Here is a 26,684-nt window from a genome sequence, read left to right on the forward strand (position 1 = left end):
CCTGAAAGTCAAGTGCAAAATGACTGGAGAATTTGGCCACACACATTCAGATCAAGGATCACTTCTGGCTTAGCTGTGGCCTGTTCGCGTGGTTGGAGAAGAATGGTGCAGATGGCCAATGATGCTTCTTCTACCGTTTACGATAACCGATCCTGCCTACATTTAGTCATGTGCCGCCCCAGACACTAGGCCATTTGCGGGATTATCTGCGATACCACGTTCCGCAGGTGCAAAGTTCTTTCTAAACGAGGTTTGTGTTTAATACATGTCATTTATTTTAAAAAACAGCCGAATCATTATTCTAACAAATCCACAAAGATTTGCAGAAGTGATAATGGAGTTTCTGAAGAACATTACACATAACAGACCATACCGGTTACTTATTTTAAAAATATAATACAACCCTCATTGAGGGTCACATAAACTTTGGAATATATGCAAGGATAACGAGCATGTCTTCGTATGTGTATATAGTTTTCACATACACACATGAACAGGATGCTGGGGGGGGAAAAAGAAGAATTAAAAAGGAGTTCCCCCATTTTTCTTCATTAGACAGTACTCCTGCATGCAGTACCTCCCGGCATACACTAGGTGGCAATCTGTAGAATAACACTGCGTAATCCAAGCCATGCACATGTTGAGTTCCACTGTAGTACCTACAGTTTTAGCGATTTCATCGCAAGGCTGCTGTGCATGACCAGATCATTCATAGTTTGGTTAATGGCAGAGACAGGTGACCAGTGGCTCTGCGACTGACCTGGAACTGCAAGTCCCAGCATGCTCTGCTGGCACTGGCATTTCCTGGACAGCTATAAGTGACCGGCTGCCGATTTGAAAATTAGGTAGTGTTGAAGGTTTTTCTTATGGTTGCATTTCGAAAAGGGTTCAGGCGGTATCTGATTGGTAGGTCGATACTGCCAAAAGGTCAACATGGTTTTTCACGATTTTTTTTATTTTGTTGGACGTTTTTATCCACATGGACTACAACTGGGTATAGAAAAGTGTGCCGAATGCAGCACCATGCCCGTAGCATGGCGGGTGAAACTATACTTTTTGGTGGTCCATGTTGGTAGATGTCAACATTGACACCAAAAACCGTGAAAACTCATATCGACCTTTTGCGTAGAAGCTTCATGTCCGACTCTTACATTTCTAGGCAATCTAAGTGGTTTTTAGGGGTCACGCTTTTAGGAAGGTTTCCCTACTGCCACATGCACACACTCCACAAGGGTTCTGCTTGGGCATACATTCTGTGACAGAGTGAATGAGTCACTAGTTGCGTTCCCAACGTCGCTTGTCAGTTTCCCGTGAAGGCTGCCTCCTCGCGTAGTTGAGGTTCGGGATGCTGCGGTACACAGCGGCACTTCTCTTGTCCCCGGAGGGCGGATCTCCAGCGTTACCACCAGGAGAAGAATGGCTTGCGGCTTTGGAAGCTCTGTGTGTAAGACTCGCTGGTGCTCTTCTGATGGGACCGCGCCGTTTCCACAATCACAGGTGGCGTCTGGACCAGCTGCAGAGGACTCTTTCCGTCCTTAAGTGCCTGAACTAAGTTTAGGATCTGGGGAACACAGGTGAAGAAGCCATTTAATACATAGAAAAATAAAAATACTCATGTCAACCTTCCGATCATGTTGTCCTAAGCCCTATGACCCTCAGTGGTCGACCTAATGTATTATGACCTTCAGTGAGTCGACCCTGACCCGTTCCCTCTCAGTTTGATCAAGGAGTAGATCGCTGCTCTCGCCGGACACTAGAACCTGGTCCTGTTCTTCCCTCTACAGTTCTCTCCTCCCGTTCCCTCATTGCTCTAGGTCACTTCTCCCACTATTCATAAAAGGTTTCGTAATCCCTTAGAAAAATACATTTATTGATAATGTGTGGAAAAGCTCATTACATCTGGCCATTCACAGGCACACGTGTGTGTGTGTGTGTGTGTGTGTACGCAGGCAGGGGAGGGAGGGGGACCTGTCCTTCCTCTACATAGAAGATCATTGGAGCATGACAGCAGCAGCCCAGCTCAGCCCTGTACATACAGAAGTGAAACCTGGCACAGAACATGGTGTACAAGTCGGGACTTTTTATTTTTCACCACAACATTCAATATATGTTGTTCTGTTGTTTTTTCTTGTACTATTATACAATGGTAATAATGGTTTTATTATTACACACAAGCTGCCTGTGGACAAAGGAAAATCCTCTGAAGTAGTGACAACACAGAGACCAGTTCCAGCACTACCATCTCTATTACCTGCTGCCTCTACGCAGGTCATGGGCATATGATCGGCCATTCTGCTACATCAGAGGTGGAAAACCGGTCCTCGAGATCTACTAACAGTCCATGTTTTCTGGACCACGTAGCTGCTGCACAGGTGCAGTCATTACCAACTGTCACATTTCCCAGACTGCCTAGCTGCTGCACAGGTGCAGTCATTACCAACTGTCACATTTTCAAACGTGGTGCATTCATTCCTAACCGACACATTCTACAGAACCACAGGTGGCTGGGAAAACCATGGACTGTTGGTAGATCTTGAGGACCGGTTTGGCCACTCCTGCACTACACTGAGATGTGCCATGGTACCATCTGTGACCTGTGTTGGAAGCTTGTGTGAAGATTGCCACATGTGTATTAGGGTTTTAGCAATTTAAAACATTTACATCAGTCATAGAAGAACTCCGTCAACTTCCAGAATCACAGGTGTCGCGTGTCTAGGACCCCCCCAATCCACGTATAGAAACCCTTAAGAGAATAGCTATACCAGGTAAGTAACAGAGGAATTCCTTACCTGTCCTCTCATAACTGCAATCTGCTTGTGAAACTGTCCTCGGTCAAAGCCCGGATCTTTCTGCAGTAAGAGAAGAATGTGGATATTATATTGTGGATTCTCTTTGGTGTCCTGCGGTAAACGTGCAGTTCTAAAGCATGCTTAGATTAACAATGTAACCAAGCAGTAAGGTCTGACTGTCTTCCCAGCAGTTACCAGGCTACAGAATCAAGCAGGGCGACATACAGGCAACGGGTGACATAAATTAAGTTGTACTATATCGACCATACGTGGTCACCTAGACATTGTCAGCCAGCCATCCGATATACGCTACTGCCTAGAATATTGAGGCTAGATATAGGAGGACAGATCTGTACCTTGATATAAGTTAGGTCAGTGGTTCCCCAACTTCGGTCCTCACGTATGTACCACCAACAGTTCACATTTTCCAGGTCACCTGTGCATTTTTAAATGTGGCAGTTGGTGATACACAGCGCACCTGCTGGGTGACTTGGAAAACCTAAACAGTTAGGGGTACTTGATGAACAAGTTTGGGAACCACCCACTGAACGGGACTCGCTTGGCCGCTATGTGTGATGAACACTTAGATGAACACTTAGATGAACACTTAGTGCTCTGCACAAACCTACTCTTTATAAATTCTCCGGTCTGACTATTGCGGCCATTTCCATGTAGCCCAGTAAATGTACAATAGCATAGGCCATGGCTACACAGTATCTGCTGCCCAATCACATCCAAAACAACCACACTGGCTGCACATCAAGAAAATGTTAAAAAGAAAAAATTGAACAAGTCTGTGGCCAAATTTAAGTTACTATATTGAAGGAATGTGGATGGAAAGGGTCTACAGTGAAAATATTGCCACTGGTGGTCATGGAATCCCTTCACTTGCCATGCTTTGGGCACTTTACACTTGCCAATCGGAGTCCGTGTGGATGTTGAAGTATGATAAAATCCAATACGTTAAGAAAAAAAACCATGAAAATGCATGTTGACCTGTTCACACGTCAACCTTTTGTCAATATCAGCCTAGACACTGTAGACCTATAGTATTAACGTTAGGCTATTTTAGAATTGCGCTGCACCTTGCCGGATTTTTAAAGAGCAAAGTGCGCCATGCCCCTTTAGCAGTGCCCTGCTAAATCTGCCGGAATCTATTCACATTGACCAGAGCGCTCAGAGGAAGCCCATCCATTTTGGTGGTGGCCGGCCCCGCCCACTTTTGCAGGAGGACCGCCCACTTTGGATACTGGACTGAAGGGTCTAATTTACTTATAAAGGGCAACATTCTATACTTCTAAAATATCTGAAAATTTGCTGTTTCCTGTGCACAAAAGTCGTTTCCAATAACAATGAATGCAGGAAACATCCTATCATACTGTAGCAGAGTGTAGGAAGACATGTGACCATATAGAGAACAGAGACAACGATTGTTACCGCTACCAACAACACTTTTTTTTTTCCTAACTATAAAAAAAACTTTATATCCCACATTTTGACATTTAAAAGGACCTGAAGGCACCAGATATGTTCTGCCGCCCACATTTTTTTGTGGCTCTATTTTGTTTTTTTCAAAGTCAGATATAAAAAGCATAAGCCACGAAAAATAGATAAAACGTAAAACAAAAGTTACAGAAAAAAAAAAAAGAATAAAATAAAAAACAGGAAAATTCCCGTTATTAAGGCCGTGTAATTATCATGACCAATCATAAAACAGTAAGCCAGGCTTTCTATATGATGTCATAAGACTATTTGGATGCAGAGCAACGTAGAACTATCATCTTACAATGCGTCTAACCTTAAACAGCTCAAACAGATCTTCCTCCAAGTCTTTCAAAAAATTGGGGTCGGAGATTTTTGGGAGGATGAGTTCTTTTATTTCCTGGGAAAAGGGGACTTTGGCCTGCGTTAGCCATGCCCAGTAAAAGGGATCTGAGAAGGGAAGAGAGTCAGACAACACGGGGCATTAAATATTAGGGCTACCTTCCATCCTGCAAAATAAAAACACTTTCCATCCTGCAAAATAAAAACACTATCTGATATTGTTAGAACCTTTGGTAAATTTACAACCGTGTGTGTGTGTGTGTGTGTTACGACGAGAATGGGAAGGTTGACATGAGGTTTTTCTGTTTTTATTTTCGAGCCAACATGTGCCGACAGGCGGTATTTCATGCCCTGCCATCATGGTGGGAGAATAAAATAGTGTGCAGAGTGCAGCGAGCCATGCAGGGGGGAACGCGGTACACTTAGACCATGTCTATGTCGACTGTGTCGACATTCGGTACAAGTATTTAAAAAACTCATGTCGACGTAAGGCTTTTGTCAACCCTGTCAACATTACCCATGTAGACCTATTTAAGGTGTCCAACTAAGGCCTGTCGAACTTCAGTGGTCGACCCAATGACCACTACCCAGATATAGTTGACGCTTATGATAACAAACCCGTACAATGCCCAGCGTAGACTGGAGAGACCGTTGGATGCAGCATCTGCAGTCCATCCAGGACTCATTATAAACGTACTCTACATAGGAGATCAGTGACCTTTATAATACATTCCCAAACGGCGAATGCAGCGTTACACATAACATAGATGTGACGCACTTACACAGGGCCAATATGGCCACCAGGAAGGGGAACGATGTACATAGTTACATAGTAGAGAAGGCTGAATAAAGACTTGCGTCCATCGAGTTCAACCTAGGTTTAATAAGTTACTTATCCCTGGTTATATGTAGTGTATTCTGATTATTCGATAATGTATGGCAGACGCTGTGAGGGGAGGTTATTTTTACGTGCCCTGCGCTACCTCTAGTTTGACATGTTTTCGAGTGGCATCATGCAGACTCCCAATTGCTTGAAGGTTCCTTAGCTTAGAGGTCACTGAGCGACACGACTAGAGGAGGATACTCACAGGCTCTCCAGGAATCCGGGTGCTTCAGTGGGAACGCTAAACCGTTGTCTATAGCTGCAATCTTAATGATCGGTTCCCGTACCAAGACCCAGTCTGAATCCTAAACAAAGTCAGGACACAGTGATTGAAGCAGGCATCACCACCACTAGGACAGGTCACAATATGTACTAAAGAGTCCGGCTGTTATCACTACTAACCTTGGATGAGGCATTTTCCATTGGATAGTCATATTTGATCAGCCAGTTATCATTACCCCGGTCTACGGTGATGGGAAGAGATAGGGAATACATTACATTACATTGTATTTTGTGTCTGCAAACTCAATTGTTAAATCATTTCAGGACAATGCCTCCCCTTCTATACTGTTACCTAGTATACTTGGAACGCACTACGCTCTTAGCGATCAGTGCTGAACAGGATTACAGAAGGGGTTTACAATCCTCAGTGTTTATTATTATAAACAAACTTCGAGAACCGAACACCCCTCATTACTGGGAGCCCTTTTACATTCTTTCATGGCAATTTTGACATGTTAAATCCTCCCTATGAAAACTTATGATGTTCTTTTCCATTATGAGAATCCGCTCAGTGGGGGTCATTCAAATATGGCTGTACTTGCGCTATCATGCACAACGTACCGATGTTCAGTACATTGCGCAGGTCCTGGGCCGTCAGAAGCAGGAAGGCAGCAGACGGTCAGTGATTAAAAGTCTGGGGAGGGGGTGCAGAAACAGGTGCCTCAACGCCAATTAGGGGTTGTGGGAAATGGTCAAGGATTTCCGGCGTAGGATGGGCGGCTTGCTTGAGACACTAAGCTGCCCGATTGCAGGAGAAAGATCCCTACTGCAGAAGGAGGAATCCTGGTTCCTGCTGAATTATCATACAGCGCTATCACGGCTGCTTCCACGGAAGCAGCACTGATGGCAAAGCCGCCACACCTGAATGACCCCCAATGTTTCATCCTTATTAAACTTACTGGGGTGCTTTCCGATGGTAAGGGCAGCAAACCCAAGACGGGATCCCAGTCGGTTCAGGGAGACTTTTGGATTAACCCCTTACCGCCGCAGCCTGTTTTTGCCTTCCTGACAGAGCCCTTTTTTTCAAATCTGACATGTATCACTTAAGTGGGGATAACTTTTTTTTGCTTTTACTTATCCCAGTGATTTTGAGATTGTTTTCTCGTGACACATTGTACTTTAAGTTAGTGGTAAATTTTGGTCGATACAGTCTTTTTTTTTTTGTGAAAAATACCAAAATGTCGTAAAAAATTGAACATTTAGCAATTTGCAAAATGTTAAATTTTCTGCTTGTGAGACAAATAATCATACCACTCAAAATAGTTCATAACTAACAAAGATCATATGTCTACTTTATGTTTTAATCATTATTTCAAACTCCTTTTATTTTTTTTGGACACTAGGGGGCAGCAGAGTCAAAATTATACACCTAACACAGTAAACGCTGCTTTTGGCTGTTCACGTTTGAACAGCCAATCGCAGCGATCGCTGAGGGGGGGGGGGGGCCTCGGTGCCCCCCCTGGGCAATGAGGGAAGATGTCTGCTGTCAGGGACAGCAGACATCGTCCCTCTGTCACCGCGTCTATAGACGCGGTGACAGTTTAAAGTCATGACGTACATTTACGTCATGTGTCGGGAAGTACATCCCGACCATGACGTAAATGTACGTCAAATGTCGGGAAGGGGTTAATCCTATGGTCAACACCTATGCGATTTGTGGTAATGGTCTTATGTAATAGTGGCGTAAGCGGTGCCAGGGGGTGAACTTACTAACATGCCAAGTGGAGAGTGTGGAACACCGCAAGGGCGAGCTGGGTGGTTTCCAATGAACCATAAGCCTTTATTATAGTACAAGTGACACATTCAGAATGGAATCTGCTTTCACTTCTCATTTATCTGTAGATCAGCCATTACTCTATTACTGATCCAATGCACATATGTACCTGTGTTCCGGATAATGTAATCCAACACCACCAGCCGCTCAAACTGTAACTGTAGCTGCCTGTTTGTGTTTTCAGGAAGCGGTTCCGTCTCAAATCTCCGCAGCCAATAATCTGCATCCTTATAGCCTTTAACAAACAACTGGAAGGAGCCCACCTTGGAAGGGAGACAATTGTAATCAGTGGAACAGTTATATAGGGCTTAAGGCCCCCAGACACCTGAAAAAAAGACATTGTACCCAATCATACAATCTCAAGGGATTGTATGCAGATTGTGTGCACATCATGTGCACACAATCATGGAATGCTGGCCCCGGGGGTGGGGGGGGGTGGGGTGTTGGAGGATTGGTCCTCTGATCTGACGTGCTGCACTTCCAATCAGTTGGCACTGGGAGCAGATTGCATGTGCTTTTAACCACATGCAATCTGTCATTAGATGGCTCATACAACCAGAGTCATGTGACGCTCCCTCCCTGACTAGCAGAGAAGAGAGGTGCAGCTTCCGGGCAGCCCGTGGCAGTGAAGCGGCAGAAGTTTCGAAGCGGCAGACTGGCGGGCGGCTGAAGAGAGCGGTGGACGTTCTTTTGCTCAATTCTGTCACTACTCTGAAAACAGTTCTCAGAGGATTACTGCATTCGGGCTATTTAATAATGGAATAACACAGCAGATGTGAGCAGATTGGTAGTTGTTGGCAACCTGTAAATTAAAAAAATAAAAAGGTACTCCTATCCTTTTGATCCTAGTAGGCCAGCCCCCGATTTAAATGAAGCTTCAATCATACAATCATGCAGCAGCTGGATTGTATGACGGATTGTATGAAGGATTGCGAGTGCATTGTGTGTCCAAAAACCACCAAGGACAGCCGGGGAGTTGAAGGGAAAGTTGGACACAATCATGATTGTAAGCAGGTCTTTCTGATGTATGGCCACCTTTATATGATACGTTACCCATTCAGTGTCTCGTTATACAGAAGACAAGAAGCGAGGGGATTTCAGCCTGGTTGGTGCCATATTTGCCTGCTACATCTTTGTCGCTGACCTGGGATCATCCAAATAAATGTGATAAAAGAATGACGGCCTTTATAGAAAGCTGTACAGCTCATGTCTGGAATATACTGGGTCTGTTCACAGGACTATTGTATGCGATTTAGCAACACAGACGTAGTGTTCACTAAATCTACCTTGTGTGTTTGTTTTAGATCAAGGGGCCTAGCAAGTTATTGTTAGGAGACCAGCAGCTTCTTTACGGATAAGGCCGCAGCCTCAGGAGACGGAGATATAGCTACATTTATATATAGATCTATAGATGCGATGACAAATTACATGGGCATCCGCACATAAAGTCACCGATCTATAAGCTGGAGTATTGTGATTATTATTATTATAATGGCTCTCCTACCTTACCTTAGGAGGCAATCCTATCCGATTAAACCGCTGACCAACTTTTGGCACTTTTTCCAAGGCTAAGCGCTTTCCTCTAGACTTCACCCGGTCAATAGCGCTGTAATTAAAGGTCTCACTGGCTAAGTATACAACCTGCAATAGAAAATGAAAATACAATTAATAAAAGGTCACAAAAAGCAAACATTAATAAATACAGGGTAAGAGACATATGGAAACTTGGCAATCACCAAGATAGATTCACACACACACACACACAGTGCCTGATTCAGGTCACAGCCCCGCATGTACAGATCCCGCGTTATTGTCTCCACCGATCTGTGGCAGTGCCGAGTCTCAGTCCTCCGATGGAGCCTTGTAAGACCTGCGACGGCCAGCTTGTGTGATTTCATGGGGCACTCAATCGGTCGATGGTGTTTCAAGTCATTCGATGTTGCGCAGGTTTACACTACAAGGCGGAATAGCACCGCTGCCAGAGCCCTTTCTGCGCACTCAGAATTCATTGCACAATTTTGCATAAAGACGCAACTGCGGAAAATGACGCGGCCCATGCCATAATTGCATGTACATCTGAATCAGGCCCACTACATGACAGAAAGCTATGGTTTTCCCCATGGACGTTTAGATCTTTTTCTTAAATGACCCCGCAGGGGGCAAATATGGAAACTGCATTGACCCAAAAAAGGGTATGGGTCATTGTGTCAACCCAACAACGGTCGACATACATTGGGTCTACCTCTAAAGGTTGACAGGGCGTTTCAAGTTTTTTGGCCCCACTGTCGACACGGACCTGAAAAAGTGCACCGTGTCCCCTTGCATGGCTCACTACGCTCACCATGCTTCGGGCATTATTATATACCATAGCACAGGGGTATGGAACATGTAGCCTTCCAGTTGGTGTGGAACTACATATCCCAACATGCCCTGTCACACTTTTGCTATTAGGGCATGCTAAATCTGTGGCAGAGCATGCTGGGAGTTGCATTTCCACAACAACTGGAGGGCCGCACCTGGCATACCCATACTATACAGCACAGTCGGTCATACCACTCAGGGTGCATTTAACTTTCAGACAACAGCAATAGAAATACCTTCGTCCTAGGGACAATATCAAGCTCTAGTTTTTGGTCCACCAGGCTGGCTCCGGCCTCTGACAGATAACCCTGGTTGAGGACAAGGCAATCTCTTCCGAAGCAGCAGGGACAGCAGAGCTTCTGCAGCCACTTCGTCCACTTGGGGTTCAGCTGACCGTATGGCTCCTCAGTTTTCGGTTTGAAGACCGCAATGATTTCCTGTAAGGAGTAAAAGGTCACAGGTCACAAGGAGCAAACTTATTATCTCACATGATCAAAGCCCCCGGAACCATAACTGCTGTTGACACACATCAGTATGAAAGAACTCAGGGGCAGGGGCAAGTGGATCTGTCGAATCAGCCACAAAGTATTTGGTATCTACACCGTGACATCTTCACCCTCCCCATCACATGATATGCTGAGAGCCTGTAGCAGCCATATTTGTGTGCCCTTCAGAGAGGTATGGAGAAAGACAACAATGATATAAGTGACTGCTCCGTCCGAGCGCCTAGTATGGGTAACTTTCCTGCAAGCCCTGCCATGTTTGTTGCATTTCCCCAGTCTCTGCCAGCACAACGTAGAGCCTCCCAATACAGATGAGCTCAGTTTTCAGGTATTCCAAGAACTTGCTGAGATTTTATTAACATCCTCGTGTTATGGAGCGAAACCACATGCCAGACTATATAAGTGTGGTGTCGCTGCACGCTGCGATGCCGCCTCAGGATTGGACGGAGAGTGTGATTGACATGTTATCCGTGCCAACAGCTATTGTTACCATTTAAAAATGAACAATGTCACAGACCCAGTTCTAAGAGATTCCAATCTGTGACGGATGTCCGTAACCTGTCACGAAACAGCGCTCACTTAAGTCTGCGTGACGTGGGCGTGACTCGGGGCTAGTTAAACTGTCCAAGTAGCAATTACGCTCCCCCGTTACCTGACACCCTCACTATTAACTACTCGGGGTAATTTACTACAGCTTCTAAAAGTAAAAAAGAAACCAATCAGATCCGGTCTATCAATGCTGTATTGCAACCTAGAAAATGAGACAGAATAGGATTGGTTGCTATAGGCAACATCATTCAGCAACTCAGAGTCAAACACTGATTCAACCCGACTTGAGGTGCAGCGTAAACGTGTAACCCGGTTGCACGGACTGGGACCCGTTCACAGCAATGAAACAGATGGTGCTGGGTGATTATCTCCAAGCGCAGGCTTGGGAACCGCCTCCAGCGACATCACCAACCCGCATTATTGCCGGTTCAGCTGCCAGCGTAGAAAGTCAAGATGGGTTGCACCAGAAATAACTCTGGCAGCAACCGGGGTTGATACTCCTGTGATTTGAACTAGGGTAAACCTTTTCACACAGAGCAAGGCCCAGACTTGACCTGGCAGATTCACGGGTCAAACTGGTCTTTCTGAAAGGGGTACCACGTTGCTACAGGAGCTGTTCACCCCATAGGAAGCCTTGTGTTCTCCAAACACAACTACATTACACCTTAATCAGTCCCAGTTACCATTACCCAGATAATAAACTAGTGTCCGCTCTAGTGTAGGCTGGTTTAGTATTGCGCCGCATCCTGCCCGGCTGTTTAGAAGATAACCATTTACTTCTCAAAAAACTCATATTGACCTTTTTCATGTGTTGTGAATTACATGTTAAATATTCTCCTTGTGTCAACCTTTTTTCAAGTTGGAGTCAACCAAGACAATGTTTACCCAATGAACCAAACCCAACAACTGAATTCTCCCTTCTATCAAAAGCTCTGGGATGAAATTTTGCATCTTATGCGGGGTACACACCAGGACGACCCGCTCACGATGACGCGGGGGGGCACCGTGAGCGGGTCCGATCCGATGGCGACCCGCACCCGGCTGTATGGTCGTCATTGAGATCCTACCTGCAGCAGGTAGGATCTCAATAACGACCGACCGACCGACCGACCCGCGGGACCGCGCATCGGATCGGTATCGGTCCACACCAGGTCAGAAAAGGGCCCAATCAGCACACAATCTACATCCAATTGATCGGAATTGGATCTAGAGTGTGGGGATCGGGCCCTAGTCGTCCTGGTGTGTACCCAGCATTACCAGCCAGGACACTCAGATCAACTAGATTCCTATGATGCATTAATCTACCATCGCACCTTCCCCATATGGGAGCAAATAAACTCTAACTCATTCCTAGTCCTCAAGCTCGCTGCCTAGGGGTCATCCTCGACTCTGACCTGCCCTTTGTTCCTCATGTTCAATCTGTCTCTAATACCCCTTTTCTATTAGCCTAAATATCCTGGGTTTTTGCACAGGAGCGCACAAAACCCGGGATTTTAGGCAGGTGGAAACGCTCCCTGTAGAAATAACCCAGGTCGTGAGACCCGGCATTTCTACCCAGGTAGCGACCAGAGTTGAACACGGGTTCAACCTGGGTCCATGCGACCCGGGTCCCGTTCACTACAGTACAAAAGCCGGCACTGGGTGATGTTTTCCTCTCCCAGCGCCTCCCCGACCCCGCCTCTCGATGACGTCACCCGGCTGGCATTATGCCGGGTGGGGACCCTAGTGTGAATGGGTTTGCAAGTCGGGTCGCACCCAGGTTGTAGCCGGGTACAAATTCCCGGGTGCGACCCGGCTTGCAGATGGGAAAAAAAATGTGTCCGTACCTTACAAAAGAAACTGCAACAACTCTAATCCATGCACTCAATAGCTCACCCATTGATTAAGCCTCCTTACCAGTGTTCCCTCTAAGCTGTGCGCACGTGCGCGCGCACACAACTCGACAATCGTGCGCACAGACATTACAACTGAGCGCACAAAGCAGCAGTGGTCCATTTTTACAGTTGTGGACTCAATTAATGTGTGTTTCACCCAATAACTACATTGTGTGCTGTGTTTTGAATGTTTAATTGTTTAATATCATTTTTAAGTAAAGTTAACACAAATGCTGAACGTCATTTTTCAGTTATATATAATTGACGCACAAAAATTTAAATTTCCTTCCAAAGTTGCACAGCCAAAATCTTTTGCCGCACACAACCTTCGTAAAATTAGAGGGAACATTGCTCCTTACCCATCTTCCCAAGAACTGACAAGCAATCCATGTTAAATGCTGCTGCGAGGCTGATCTTCCTAGCAATACGATCATCTGCTGATCCGCTCTGACAGTCTCTCCATTGTTTGCCTGTATTTGACCGTATACAATATAAAATACTTCTATTCGCATACAAAGCCATTACTCTGACTACACTGACTTATATATCTTCGCTTATCTCAAAATATATCCCCACCCGACCTCTCCACTCTGTGTCTCTCCTCCACTAGTTCCCATTCACAACTGCAGGACTTTCTTTGGGCAGCGCCAACCCTATGGAATGCCCTCCCACGCACATCAAGACTCTCCTCCAGTCTCCAAACTTTCAAGCGTTCCCTGAAAACTCACCTCTTCAGGCAGCTTATCATATTTAGGAACACCCACACAACCTCCAGTAGCATTTATATCTAATTGCATCCCATCAGGACGGTCTTGCAATCTGGTGGGACAGCCATGCTATGGAATTGTATCCTTATGTATCCCTCCTATTATCCCTATAGATTGTAAGCTTGCGAGCAGGGCCCTCCTACCTCTATGTCAGTTTGCTACTACCCAGTTTGTGTAATCACAACGGAATATGCTGTGCTATAGAAGAAACTGTAAATAAATGAAATAAATCTAGAGGCCACCATACACTATGCGATTAGGGCTGGATTTCACCTGATTCCAGCAGATCAGGCCGAGAATTCGGGTGAAAATCGGCCATCCGATCTGATGCGCCGTCCTGCGCACATCGAAGCCAGAGATCATACATGCACATAAGATCTCCAGGTCGGACCCCCTCATGGCAGCGGAGATAGGGGATCACATGCAGAAGTACCACATGTGATCCTGCTGCCCCGGGAGGGTCCCGGGCGGCTGAAGGGGAATTGGATGCAACGTCTCCGAGCGTAGAAGTCGCATAGTGTACGATATTGATTGGCAACTGCAGCGCTGTCTGCATGACGCGAGCCCTACACCCTCCATTTGTACAACATTAAAGATTAAACATGTGGAAAAAACATCCAGGGAAATCTAAGCTGTACGTAAAGCGGCAGGACAGCATACAAAGCACCCAGCTCAGTTCCCCAATGCTAGGCTTTCTCTGCGTAGGCAGGAACAGATACACTGCTGATCTAACTGCCAGGCAGTCACAACAATAGCGCAGGACCGGCAGCGTTGCCGCAAAATCAATACAGGACGACAACAAAAGCAACAAAAGGAACCAGTCATAGCTGAAAAGACATAATAAAGTCTCTGAATCAGTGAACGATATTATACAGCTCGATAACCACACAAAGGTGACCCAGGAGGACGGGTAAGGTGAGAAACGAGCAGATAGGAATCTGAGACAAGAAACATTTTCACTCCTGCTCCGGAGATAGGAGAAAGTGAGATAGGCAGGTGAGCTCGTATAGCCTCTGTTATTCCATACTACGGCACGGACCGGTGGCTCTGCGCTCACATGTAATCATATATAGATAGAAAGATATATACACTGCCCTGCAGACAACAATGCAGTTTCTATATGTTGGTGTCTGGGGCATTTTAACGTTGAGTTTGAAATCAAGAAACATTTATAAATATTAAAAAGTATCCATGTAATTGGTTAGATTATTAAATAAAACATTGAAAAGGCAACTCAATTCTAAAGTACATATACACCAATCTGCTTTAACATTAAAACCACCTGTCTAATATTGTGCGACTCCCCTCATGCGGCCAAAACCTGGCTAGACATGGACTTCGCGAGACCTCTGGAGGTGTCCTGGGATATCTGGTACCAAGACATTAGCAGCAGGTCCTGTAAGCTGTGAGGGGGGGGGGGGGGGGGGGGCCTTCATGGCTCGGACCTTTTTACCAGCACATCCCACCGATGCTCGATTGGAATGAGATCGGAGGAATTTGGAGGCCAAGTCAACATTTTGAACTCGGTGATGTTCTTCAAACCACTCCTGGACAGTGTTTGCAGTGTGGAAGGGCAAGTTATCCTGCCGACAGAGCCAACTGCCATCAGGGAATACTGTTTCCATAAAGGGGTGTAGTTTTGCAACCTAAGGACCTAAGGTTTCCCGGGAAAACACTGCCAAGAGTATCAATCTACAGGGCTATTCCCACCAGAAGCCTAAAAAGTTTCTTTCCTCAAGCGGTTCACCGGTTGACACGTGAACTCATGAACACCTCACTGTCTAGTCGCGCCATAACCCTTTGCACATAATCTAATGGGCCCTACACACATGCCGATGTGTGCAGGGCTACCTAGCTATGCTAGGTCGGGCTGTTCTGCGCCGATATCGCCTAGCACACAGAGCTGACAGCCCACACACAGAGCGAGCTGTCAGCTCTGTGTGCTAAGCAAGCGGACAGCGCCAGTGTTCTCCGGTGGGAGAACACTGCCGATGCCGATATTGACGGACACTGTCCATCAATCTCGGCCACCGATAAAGACGCGCGGGGACGCGCACGGATGCCGATACAGCCCCCACACATACACCGATGTGAGGGCATTTGCTAAGCGACTTTGCAAAACTAAGCAAAATCGCTTAGAAAATGCCTTAATATCGGCATGTGTGTAGGCCGTATAACACGGTGTCCCCTCGGAATAACTTTATGTATGACTGTACATGTTCCCCCACCTGTTTATTGTTTATACTGTACGCTGTTTACTTGTTACCCACCTGGCTGCTGCACAGCAAACCGAAAACAAATTCCTAGTATACGCAAGTATACCTGGCCAATAAAGCTGATTCTGATTCATTCACTTGACCGGTCAGTAATGTAAGACAGCATAAATAACGCTTTTTAATAGGAGAAAGGTTTGTCATACGAGGAGCATTAACAGATAGGAGATTCTGGTGGGTCGGTCTGTATTTTTAAAACTGCGATCATTTAAAAAAAAAAAAAAGGGCAAAAACTGTTTGGTTTAGCCTTTAAATGGCTGCAGCTTTAAAAAATGTTGGACGGTGGAAATAGCACCAGAGCCTGGATCTCACATCCATTTCCGCAAGGTCTTAGATGTTGATTTTTGATAGCCACTGTTGGCCATATAATGCTAGGATCATTAGGATAGTGGAATTGCAGTACACTCACATTGTCAGGGGACGATATTGCTTATGACCATATAGAACTCTGTGTCCCTGCAAGATCACTCAGGCTCAAGTGAAAATGATTATATCGATTCTTTTACATTCCTGCTCTGCGGTAAAAGCGAATAACGGAAAGCAGGCCAGTTACAAAGTACAAAACAGCTATTTATAGTCATATAACTGTATTATACCAGACATCAGGCTCCCAATATAAACCGGTGGAAGCTGAATCCTTATCTAACAAAGCTAATGTGAGTCACATTCTGTGGACTGGGAATCATGTGACAATCATGTGACGATCATGTGACAGCAGTCAGAAGTGCTGCTGTGGTGGGAATGAGGCTCTGATGCTGCACACACATAAATATAGTAGGAGGGGTCTTATAGTGCTCCTACTCCTGTGGTGCTACATTTCAGGTAGCATCACACAGACGTTTTTAAAATAACGGATCCCGCTTCTCCTGCGGGGGCAGCTGTTAATACATCACTGGGTGGGATTACAGGGGACAGCCCGTGATCGTAAACTTGCATGGCGACTAATTATCGATACACCGCTTATTGCATAAGGCTCGTAGTACGCATGCTCTAGGACGTCCTCCGATGAAATCCTGCTACTTTTCCTATTCGCACGACATTCACAATGTGATTTGACAGGCAGTAGGCGTCTGGGGGTGGTAACCCCACGTTTAGCGGGAGTACAAAGAAAAATGCATGCGTGCCTAGGAAACCGCTAGGCCTGAGCATGTTAGAGAAGGGGGTGTGGCATCAGCTCCAGGCCGGATATGCCTGTAGTAGGGGAGGGGGTGTGGCATCAGCTCCAGGCCGGATTTGCCTGTATTAGGGGAGGGGGTGTGGCATCAGCTCCAGGCTGGATAGGCCTGTATTGGGGGAGGGGGTGTGGCATCAGCTCCAGGCCGGATTTGCCTGTATTGGGGGAGGGGGTGTGGCATCAGCTCCAGGCCGGATTTGCCTGTATTAGGGGAGGGGGTGTGGCATAAGCTCCAGGCCGGATTTGCCTGTATTAGGGGAGGGGGTGTGGCATAAGCTCCAGGCTGGATAGGCCTGTATTGGGGTAGGGATGTGGCATCAGCTCCAGGCCGGATATGCCTGTATTAGGGGAGGGGGTGTGGCATCAGCTCCAGGCCGGATATGCCTTTTTCCATTGCAGCCGCTGAGTTAGTCTCTCGCTACTCTGAGAATGTGCAAGGGGGCGGAGCTACTTAGCCAGCCAGCTCCGATCTCTGGGTGTGGCTGGACTGGCCCATCACTTCAATACTGCCCCAAAATAAGCAGGATGCCCATAATATGCCAGATTTGCACTTGAATAATTGGCTTCTGCCACATTTTGGATCATTGTGTTCACCTGGGAGGCAGATTAAGCATTAATGAGTTGTTTGCTTAAGTAGATTGCTAACTGCGCAGTTATTTGTTCAGGGTGACACAATAACTGCGCAGTTATTTGTTCAGAGTGGCACAATAAAGCCCGGACACTTGTACTATGTCTGAGCAAATAATCACCTGGCGTAAGAAAAGGAGAATTCTGGGAATGTCAAACAATCCTTAGATAAACCATTATCCCAGGGCTGAAGTCTGTGCACACTCCTATCACGAGGGCTGGGTAATATGTATAAGGAGTGGGATCATTGTGACACTCTCAATATCATTCTCCTGCATTAACTTAATCAGCAGCTGTGGGAATCGTCTAGTGTGTATCCAGCATTAGGGCAATGGTTCCCAAATACAGTCTTAAGGCAACCCAGCGGTCCAGGTCCTACATATACCCTGCATGGACACAGGTGACTTAACTAATACCTCAGTTAATTTGATGTAACCCTCTGTGCTGAGCCATGGACATACTTAAAACCTGGACTGTTGGGGTGCCTTGAGGACCAAGGGCCTTATTCTAGTTCACTCTTTCTGACAAAATCCTTCTTAGATGGACAAAACCATGTGCACTGCAGGTGGGGCAGATGTAAAATGTGCAGAGAGAATTAGATTTGGGTGAGTTATTTTGTTTCTGTGCAGGGTAAATACTGGCTGCTTTATTTTTACACTGCAATATAGATCTCACTTTGAAGTAAAACTCCACCCAAATCTGAAAGGAGCCTATACACGGTCCGTTGTGGACCGGCTCCGTTCTGTACTATGCGATGCGCGCTCCCGCGCATCACATAGTATAGTACAAAAAGTATGTGCTGCACATACTTTTTGTACTAGCTACACATCGCATCGGATCGCATTGCATGCACACTGCATGCACAAGGCATGCGATGCGTACTATTTAAGTCCCAAACGGATCCGTTAAACGGACCGTGTATGGGCAGCTTAACTCTCTCTGCACATGTTATATCTGCCCCACCTGCAGTGCACATCGTTTTGTCCATCTAAGAAGGATTTTGTCAGAAAGAGTGAACTAGAATAAGGCCCCAAGTTTGGGAACCTCTGATTTAGGGTAAAGTGTGAACTTCAAGTCAGTGAATGAGACATTAAAACAGGACAGTGTTATCTGTGGTTCCTACTGCTACCCACATTTGTGCGATGGGGACTGCAGTGCTAATATTCACCTATAGCAACAGTTTTGCAAAACATACACGTAGTAGCAATTGGTCTCTTGGGTCCCACTGATCATTTATATCCCCAGGCGCTAATTATTCAACAAACGCGACATAAACCTATTTCATTTAACCGCTCGACAAACTAGCTTTCACAGCAAGCTGTACTGAAAAATAAATGTAAGGGCACGTACACAAGGGGGTATTAAACATGGCTGGAAGCAGCGGGGGAATCTCCAAATGATCCTGGCTTAGAACTAGACTTTGCATCACGCTGTAAGGACGAAATAAGGTGCTGGTCAATGCCGCAGTGTGAATGGTCCTATGTGCACAGATCCACTCATCGCAGGCTATAAGCATCGCAGTACACTTAATGCTCATTAATTATGTGCTGGGAGTTTAAGACGATGGATGTACAAGACCTAAAATAGTTACAAGATATTGCCTTTCTCGCTGTAACTAAATTATTAAGCGAGTGCCAACCAAGAAGCCCCAATGCTTCATTGGAAAGGAAAGTTCTCCCTTTACAATAATTCCCAGTGGTATCTGAGGACGATGTACATGTGCTATAAGGGCATTGCACCAGGCACAGACTGTTCCAATTAATTTGTGCATGTCTGTTTTTTAAAGCGACACCAGAACTGCCGGGGTATGGGTCATTGGGTTGACGTGCATTGAGTTGACCACAGAAGATCGACATCGCTAAGGTTGGCAGGGATGGGAGGTCGACATGAGCATTAAGTTGACAATGGGTAGATTGACAGTCAAAAAGTTGACATGAGTTTTTCACGTTTTTTGTTCCAAACGTCGACAGACACCGTCAAAGTGTACCTTCCAACCCGATCGACCTTAGCCATGTCAACCTATTTTAGGTGTCGACCTTAGCCGTGTCTAGCTTCAGTGACTGACCCAACGACCCTATACCAACTGCTGCTGTGACTTACAGTAATGCGAATATATAATAACCATAGGTTCTACGCAGCTCTGGGAAAACATAAAACTCACCGGGATTTATTACATTAATCACATGGTCAGGTGGCGGCCTTGCGCCATGGCGATCGGCGTGATGCTTAAAACACAGAGGTAGAGCTTTGAGCAAAGCCTAAAAGTGATGCTTTATTTAGTGTACTATCCAGAAATGTGTGCATGAAGGTGTGACCCTGCTACACGGGACCTTGCACGTCATTGTATCGGGACCACATCGATAATCGGAGATGCAGTCAGCATCCTGGGGTCGTGCTGGCAGCGTTCAGTATACAGACGCTCACAACTGCCATCTAAGCATCGGCACCGGAACCTCGGAATGTTCAGGGTGCCGAACCCGGAAAACTGACAGCTGGCATGTGGCCAGTGGAGGGCAGGTTAGGTATAGCCACTAGTGGGGGGACTTAGGGTTAGGCAGCGATGTATATGGGGGGGGGGGGGGGTGTTAGGGTTATATATTTATCACATCTACTGGTCTAACTGTAGAATGACTACAAACAGGGATGCCAAAGTAGAACACATTGCTGTGAGTCTTATGCTTGGGGCTAGAAGGATTTGCTATGTTTCTACATTTTGGAATATTTGCAGCTGGCTCCAATAAATGGAGTAATTGTCTGGCTGCTGAGGAAAACGTAATACCGTGGAAGCCAGAGCAGATTTACTATAAGCCTATACAACACAATGCGATATCTGCTGCCTGATGCACCCAATAACCTGCCACAGGCGGCCTGCAATAGAACAAGCACAGGCGCTGTACTGAGGCCACGGATTGGTGGCAAACCGCTGAAAATAAATAAAAGAAAAAAAATATGACCACATGAAGTGTAATAACCAGCTCAAACGTGGTTCCCAAACTTTTTTTTAATCATAGACCCCTAGAACAGTGGTTCTCAACCTCAGACCTCAAGAACCCCCAACAGTGCACGTTTCCCAGGTCTCCTCACAGGTGAAATAATTAGCTCCACCTGTGGATCTTCTAAAATGTGTCAGGGAGTAATGAATGCACCTGCTGGGTGACCTGGAAAATGCATAGTTACATAGTTACATAGTTACATAGTAGTTAAGGCTGAATAAAGACTTGCGTCCATCTAGTTCAACCTACGTTTTAATAGCTTATCCCTTGTAAAAGACAGAATATGGTTCTTATTAGTACCCCTGGATATTTTTATCCAATAAATGCTTGTCCAACCTTATTTTGAACGTATTTATTGTATCTGCCAACACCACCTCTCCAGGAAGAGAGTTCCAAAGTTTAACTGCTCTGACCGTAAAGAAATTTTTTCTTTTGAGGGAACGAAATTTTCTTTCCTCTAATCTAAATTCGTGCCCTTGTGTCCTAGTTTCCTTTCTTGCAGTAAAAAGAGTGCTTGAGAGTTCCTTATATTGGCCCCTGATATATTTGTACATGTTGAGCATGTCCCCCCTTAAACGTCTCTTCTCTAGTGTAAATAGTCCCAGCTTGCTTAATCTCTCCTCATAGCTTAAATTCTCCATTCCCCTAATAAGCTTTGTTGCTCTTCTTTGGGTTTTTTCCAATTCCATGATGTCCTTTTTATAGTGAGGGGCCCAGAACTGTACTCCATATTCAAGATGCGGTCTAACCAATGCCTTGTACAGTGGCATAATTACTTTGAGTCCCTAGTTTCCATGCCCCTTTTAATACATGCTAGAATTCTGTTGGCCTTTTTTGTTGCAATGTGACATTGAACACTGCACCCCAGCTTATTATCTATATGGACTCCTAGATCCTTTTCAAGTGCTGAAGTACCTAATGCCTCCCCGCTTAGGTTGTAACTTGCACACTGGTTACGTCTCCCGAGATGCATAATCTTGCATTTATCCACATTGAACCTCATCTTCCACTTTTTAGCCCACTCATCTAGTTTGTTAAGATCATTTTGAAGTATGTTCACATCCTCTGTTGATTCAATAACTCTACTCAGTTTTGTGACATCAGCAAAGATGGATACATCGCTGAGAATCCCCATCCCTATATCGTTAACATAAATGTTAAAATATAAATGCGCACTGTTGGGGGTACTTGAGGACCGAGGTACTTGAGGACCGAGGTTGAGAATCACTGCACTAGGAGTATCAGAGTTTCCTTTTGCAGCTGCTTAAGGCCAAAAGTTCCTTATTGACAAATGTAGAAATAAATATTAACCCTTTGAGCGCCAACAGAGATGTACAAAATAGGTTTTAAAAACGCCGTCGTCGCTCACATTTATTATATAAATTCAAATAAAAAATATTTTGTAAAAAAAAAAAAAAATTTGATTTCCTATATATGGTAAACATTACAGGTCATTATGATGAATAAAACATGTTTGCTTGCCAATTTTTTACAACCTAATTTGACAGATTCATTTGGCGCACAAAAGGTTTAATTGATTTGCATCTGCTTGTCCAAATATTTTATGATGGGCAGGAAATAGCCCTGGGTTTGCTTATTAAATTGGCCAATCATTTAAAATTGTTTCAGGGCCACTAACCTGAGGCACAGCCGCAAGTGTCCCAAGGCATCTGAGGGTGCCACAGTGCATAGTTTGGGGGCCACCGCAGTAAACATTGTAAGCTTGCGAGCAGGGCCGGTACTTGTGAGTTATCCGGGCGTCCGATTTTTAAATCGGGTCGGATCGGGACATCGCATCGCATCGCATGCGACCATCGGATGCGATGCGATGCGATGACCCGATTTTTCCATAGGAATCAATGTTAAAATGGACTGAGTCCATTTTAACATGGAATTCAATGGGAAAAAGGGTCCTTTTCATACCCCTACTATCCAAGTGGGCATGGAGTTGGATATAAACCTGTGGCGAGCGTAGCGAGCCACCGAGCCCGAAGCGTGGCGATCGTAGCGAGCCCCGCGAGGGGACACGGAATACCGTCCCCTCGCGGGGCTCGCTTCGCTCGCCACGCTTCGGGCTCGGTGGCTCGCTACAGGTTTATATCCAACTCCATGCCCACTTGGATAGTAGGGGTATGAAAAGGACCCCTTTTTCCATAGGAATCATTTTAACATTGATTCCTATGGAAAAATCGGGTCATCGCATCCGATGGTCGCATGCGATGCGATGCGATGCGATATCGCATCGCATCTGATTGTATGCCTTAACTTAAGGCATACAATCAAAAAATCGGACGCCCGGATAACTCACAAGTACCGCAGGGCCCTCATACCTTTCACCTAATCACCTCCTCCCACTCCCGTGTCCAAGACTTCTCTCGCGCTGCCCCCCTGCACTGGAACAACCTCCCGCCACCCATCAGGCTTTCTGATTCCCTTACCTCCTTCAAGCGCTCCCTCAAAACTAGGGTGACCAACTCATCCCTTTAATCCGGGACACATATTAATTACACAGGTTCTGTGGCAGTTTAAAACCAGGTGAAATGGAGTCTTGAGGTGTGGCAGTTTAAAACCAGGTGAAAGCCAGCCACAGAACCTGTGTAATTAATGTGTCCCGGATTAAAGGGATGAGTTGGTCACCTTACTCAAAACACACTTCTTCCGATGAGCCTATCCCTCCTCCTCCTAACCTCTTTTGCTCCTCCTATCCTGCCTACCCTACCCCTCCATCCGTTCCTACTTATCCTATTGTTTTTCATTCATCCACCCACCTCCTTTTAGTATGTTAACTCTTATGAGTAGGGCCCTCCTTCCTCACGTACTCACCCTACCTCTTTACCTCACCAGTCCTTCTGCCCGGGTCTTCCCTTCCTCTACTTCATCTTCAGTCTCCTCGACAATTTCCACACCTACTTCAAAACTGATGCTGATTTTAGTTCTACCAGCTATACCCCTATTTATGCTGTACTTTATCAACACACCCTGTACGTTACCTTGTAATTTGTTTTTTTTGTTTGCTATGTACGGCGCTGCAGACACTTTGTGGCGCCTTATAAATAAACGTACTACTACTACCACCTTTGACTGTCTGTGGTTATCCAGTTTGTTTTATCACTGCCTCCTATTGTAAAGCGCAACAGAATATGCTGCGCTATATAAGAAACTGTTAATAAATAAATAATGATACATTAGACGACACCACAAAGGATGTGATGTCATAAACGAACTCCCTTGAACTGGCTAGAACTCAATGATAATTGATATCGTTCATTGGCCACATCCAGGAGTTTAGCTGTAATTGACGATATAGTCAGGATTTAGCTGCACGTACAGACGACAGGAGGGGTTGTTAGCGATATAGTGCAGATGCACAATATATCGTTAACGATAGAATTATCGTAACTATCGTTAACAATGTATCATATTGTGTGACAGCATCTTAAGTCTTGGTGTAAAGGGGTGTACACCCGCTTTGATTTTGGCAGGTTTTCGATTCGATTTTGCTTATAGAAGCAAAATCGAATGTTTTTTTAAGACGCTAATCGATCTGCATTCGATTCGATGGGCGCTCCCATTTTCTCTATATCGAAACAAAAAATAAACTGTGCGGGCAAGGAAATATCGAATTCGATCCAGTAAATGAAATGTGTACAATGTGCCTTGAATGTAAATCGAAATCTATATCAAATGCAAAAGTGAATGTGAAAGCAAAGGTCAAATCGAAAGTAAATCGATACGTGTGTACACGCCTTAAAAGAGATTCGAGGGTCTGATGCAAATAACATTGTGCGTATCAATAGCTTCCTTTTTTATGAGCTAAAGTGATTTACCAGGGTTTCATTATGACCACTGTATTTGGGTGTAGGACTTGGGGCAATATATAATAGTGTGCCAGGTGCGGGTTGTTCGTGAACGTCTGCCAAGTTAGTTTTGCCTTGTAAATGATTGATGTTTTAAGACGTTTCCAAACAGCCTGCACCTTGTACATTATTACATGTTGCCCTGGATCTGAATTATTGGTCACTATGGTTCAGTGACTGACAATGATCGTACCTAAATACAGTTGGTCCCAAGCACAGTTGGGGCTTATCTAAACGATGGAGGGAAAAAAACAAAGTGGTACAACACGTAAAGCTTCTGTATCACGTCTAATATTAGCCCCATCAACATTAAAATCTGCCCTCGTCACCGATCCGCACCTAGCGTGCAAAATCTATCATCCTGCTCTGCAACCTATGCTCTCTGGAGAAATCTAGGGTGAAATAGGGCATACGGTGGGAGTAGTCAGTTGTGGGATGTATTGAGATTGTTCAGTGCTGAGCCCTAGCCTCACCCTCACAGACATACCTAGGTTCGGGAAGTGACACAGGAGGTTTGGGAAGTGACACAGAAGGTTTGGGGAAGTGAAAGAAGCATTTGCAAATTCCACAACATCTTAGACAGAAGGCAAATGACAGGTTACAGCAGTGTAGGAGCACATGACACAGATCACAGGGTAGCCAGCCATGGGGGGCATGAACTCTTGTGCGTCCCAGGCAGGACATGCCATGCACAGTACTGTATCTCTTTATACAGTGACAGAGGGACAAACACCCAATTTATTCTGAGGGGCCCCAATTGCACACCAGCACTGCAGACAGCTTGTCTGATAACCCAGTGCCCCATCCCCAGACAGGGGTAGCAAAGTTGGTGCCACAGGGGCCGCATCACCACTCGCCCCAAGTGACTATCAGGGGTTTCATTACAACAACCACTCTCAGGCGCTGCCAGGTAACCCCCTCACCACACCAGTCCTCAGGGGCTGCCAAGGGGCCACAACAGCACAGCCCCCCTACAGGCGCTGCCAGGTAACCCCCTCACCACACCAGTCCTCAGGGGCTGCCAAGGGGCCACAACAGCACAGCCCCCCTACAGGCGCTGCCAGGTAACCCCCTCACCACACCAGTCCTCAGGGGCTGCCAAGGGGTCCCATCGGTACAGCCCCACAGAGGCGCTGCCAGGTAACCCCCTTACCACACCAGCCCTCAGGCACTGCCAAGGGGCCCAATCGTTACAGCCCACAGGCGCTGCCAGGTAACCCACTCACCACACCGGTCCTCAGGCACTGCCAAGGGGTCCCATCAGCACAGCCCCCCCCACAGGCACAGCCAGGTAACCCCCTCATCACACCTACCCTTAGGCACTGCCAAGGGGCCCCATCAGCACGGAACCCCTCAGGCGATGCCGAAGGGCCCCATCAGCACAGGCACAGCCAGGGGCCCCCATCAGCACAGGCACAGCCAGGGGCCCCCATCAACAGGCAGAGACCCCTCAGGGCCCCATCATCACAGCCCCCCTCAGAGGCCCACCCCAACCCCACTGTCAGGTGGGGTCCGTCGCACCACCCTCAGGGAACATCTCACCTCCTGCTCGTCTTTGACGAAGTAGCTGCCGCTGGAGCCCTGGTAGATCCTCTCCGGGAAGATGCCCCGGCTGATCGCCCGCTCCGCCCTCCGCACCACCTCGGCAAACTCCGGGTCGTCCGGGAAGCGGTTCTTATCCCGGGGGCGTGAGCGATCCAGCAGCGGCTGCCGCTCCTGTTCGGTGGGGGACTCGGGGGGTGACGGCACCGGGCCACACTGCGGAGATGAGGGCGGGATCCGGACTACCACACCGGGCAGCACCGGGGGGCGGGCGGCGGGAATGATCTGGGCCGGGGACACCGGGGAGGGCAGGGCCGGTACGCTGGGCTCGGGACGCTCCCGCACCGGGGACACCAGCGGGCTGTTCTCATCCATGGTGCGGACAGACGCCCGGGGACAGCCCGGTGACAACAATCCGCTTACTCACAGGCAGCTGCTACTGCACACTTCCGGGATCCGGGAGCCAATGGCAACGTGCGGGGGCGTGGTCACCCGGGAGCACCGCCAACTGTCACTCCTCCACCAATACGCGTATAGGAGGTAAGGGCAGATTGCCCTTCTACAATATGGCCTCCGCGGCTTCACATAAGTTCTTATTGTGTTTAAAAATCA

The 26,684-nt window shown here is 46.5% G+C and overlaps 1 protein-coding gene across 2 annotated transcripts; it reads right to left on the reverse strand.

Annotated features, from left to right (window-relative positions):
* Nucleotides 1-251: 251 nt before the first annotated feature.
* PI4K2A (phosphatidylinositol 4-kinase type 2 alpha) lies at nt 252-26,537 on the reverse strand. Of its 2 annotated transcripts, none has more exons than XM_083149595.1 (9): nt 26,073-26,537; nt 10,150-10,350; nt 9,062-9,193; nt 7,662-7,815; nt 5,899-5,960; nt 5,702-5,801; nt 4,576-4,721; nt 2,790-2,849; nt 252-1,561 (listed from the first exon to the last, which is right to left on the reverse strand). In XM_083149595.1, exons 1-9 carry the CDS (start codon nt 26,445-26,447, stop codon nt 1,400-1,402), a joined length of 1,392 nt encoding a protein of 463 aa, XP_083005721.1. In that variant the 5' UTR covers nt 26,448-26,537; the 3' UTR covers nt 252-1,399. The 2 variants fall into 2 exon arrangements, with proteins under 2 accessions (XP_083005721.1, XP_083005722.1); XM_083149596.1 differs by having other exon boundaries at nt 4,588-4,721; nt 26,073-26,536.
* Nucleotides 26,538-26,684: the final 147 nt, after the last annotated feature.

This window comes from Crinia signifera, chromosome 6, assembly GCF_055691185.1.
Source record: "Crinia signifera chromosome 6, ASM5569118v1, whole genome shotgun sequence".
In the NCBI taxonomy this organism is placed as follows: Eukaryota; Metazoa; Chordata; class Amphibia; order Anura; family Myobatrachidae; genus Crinia; species Crinia signifera.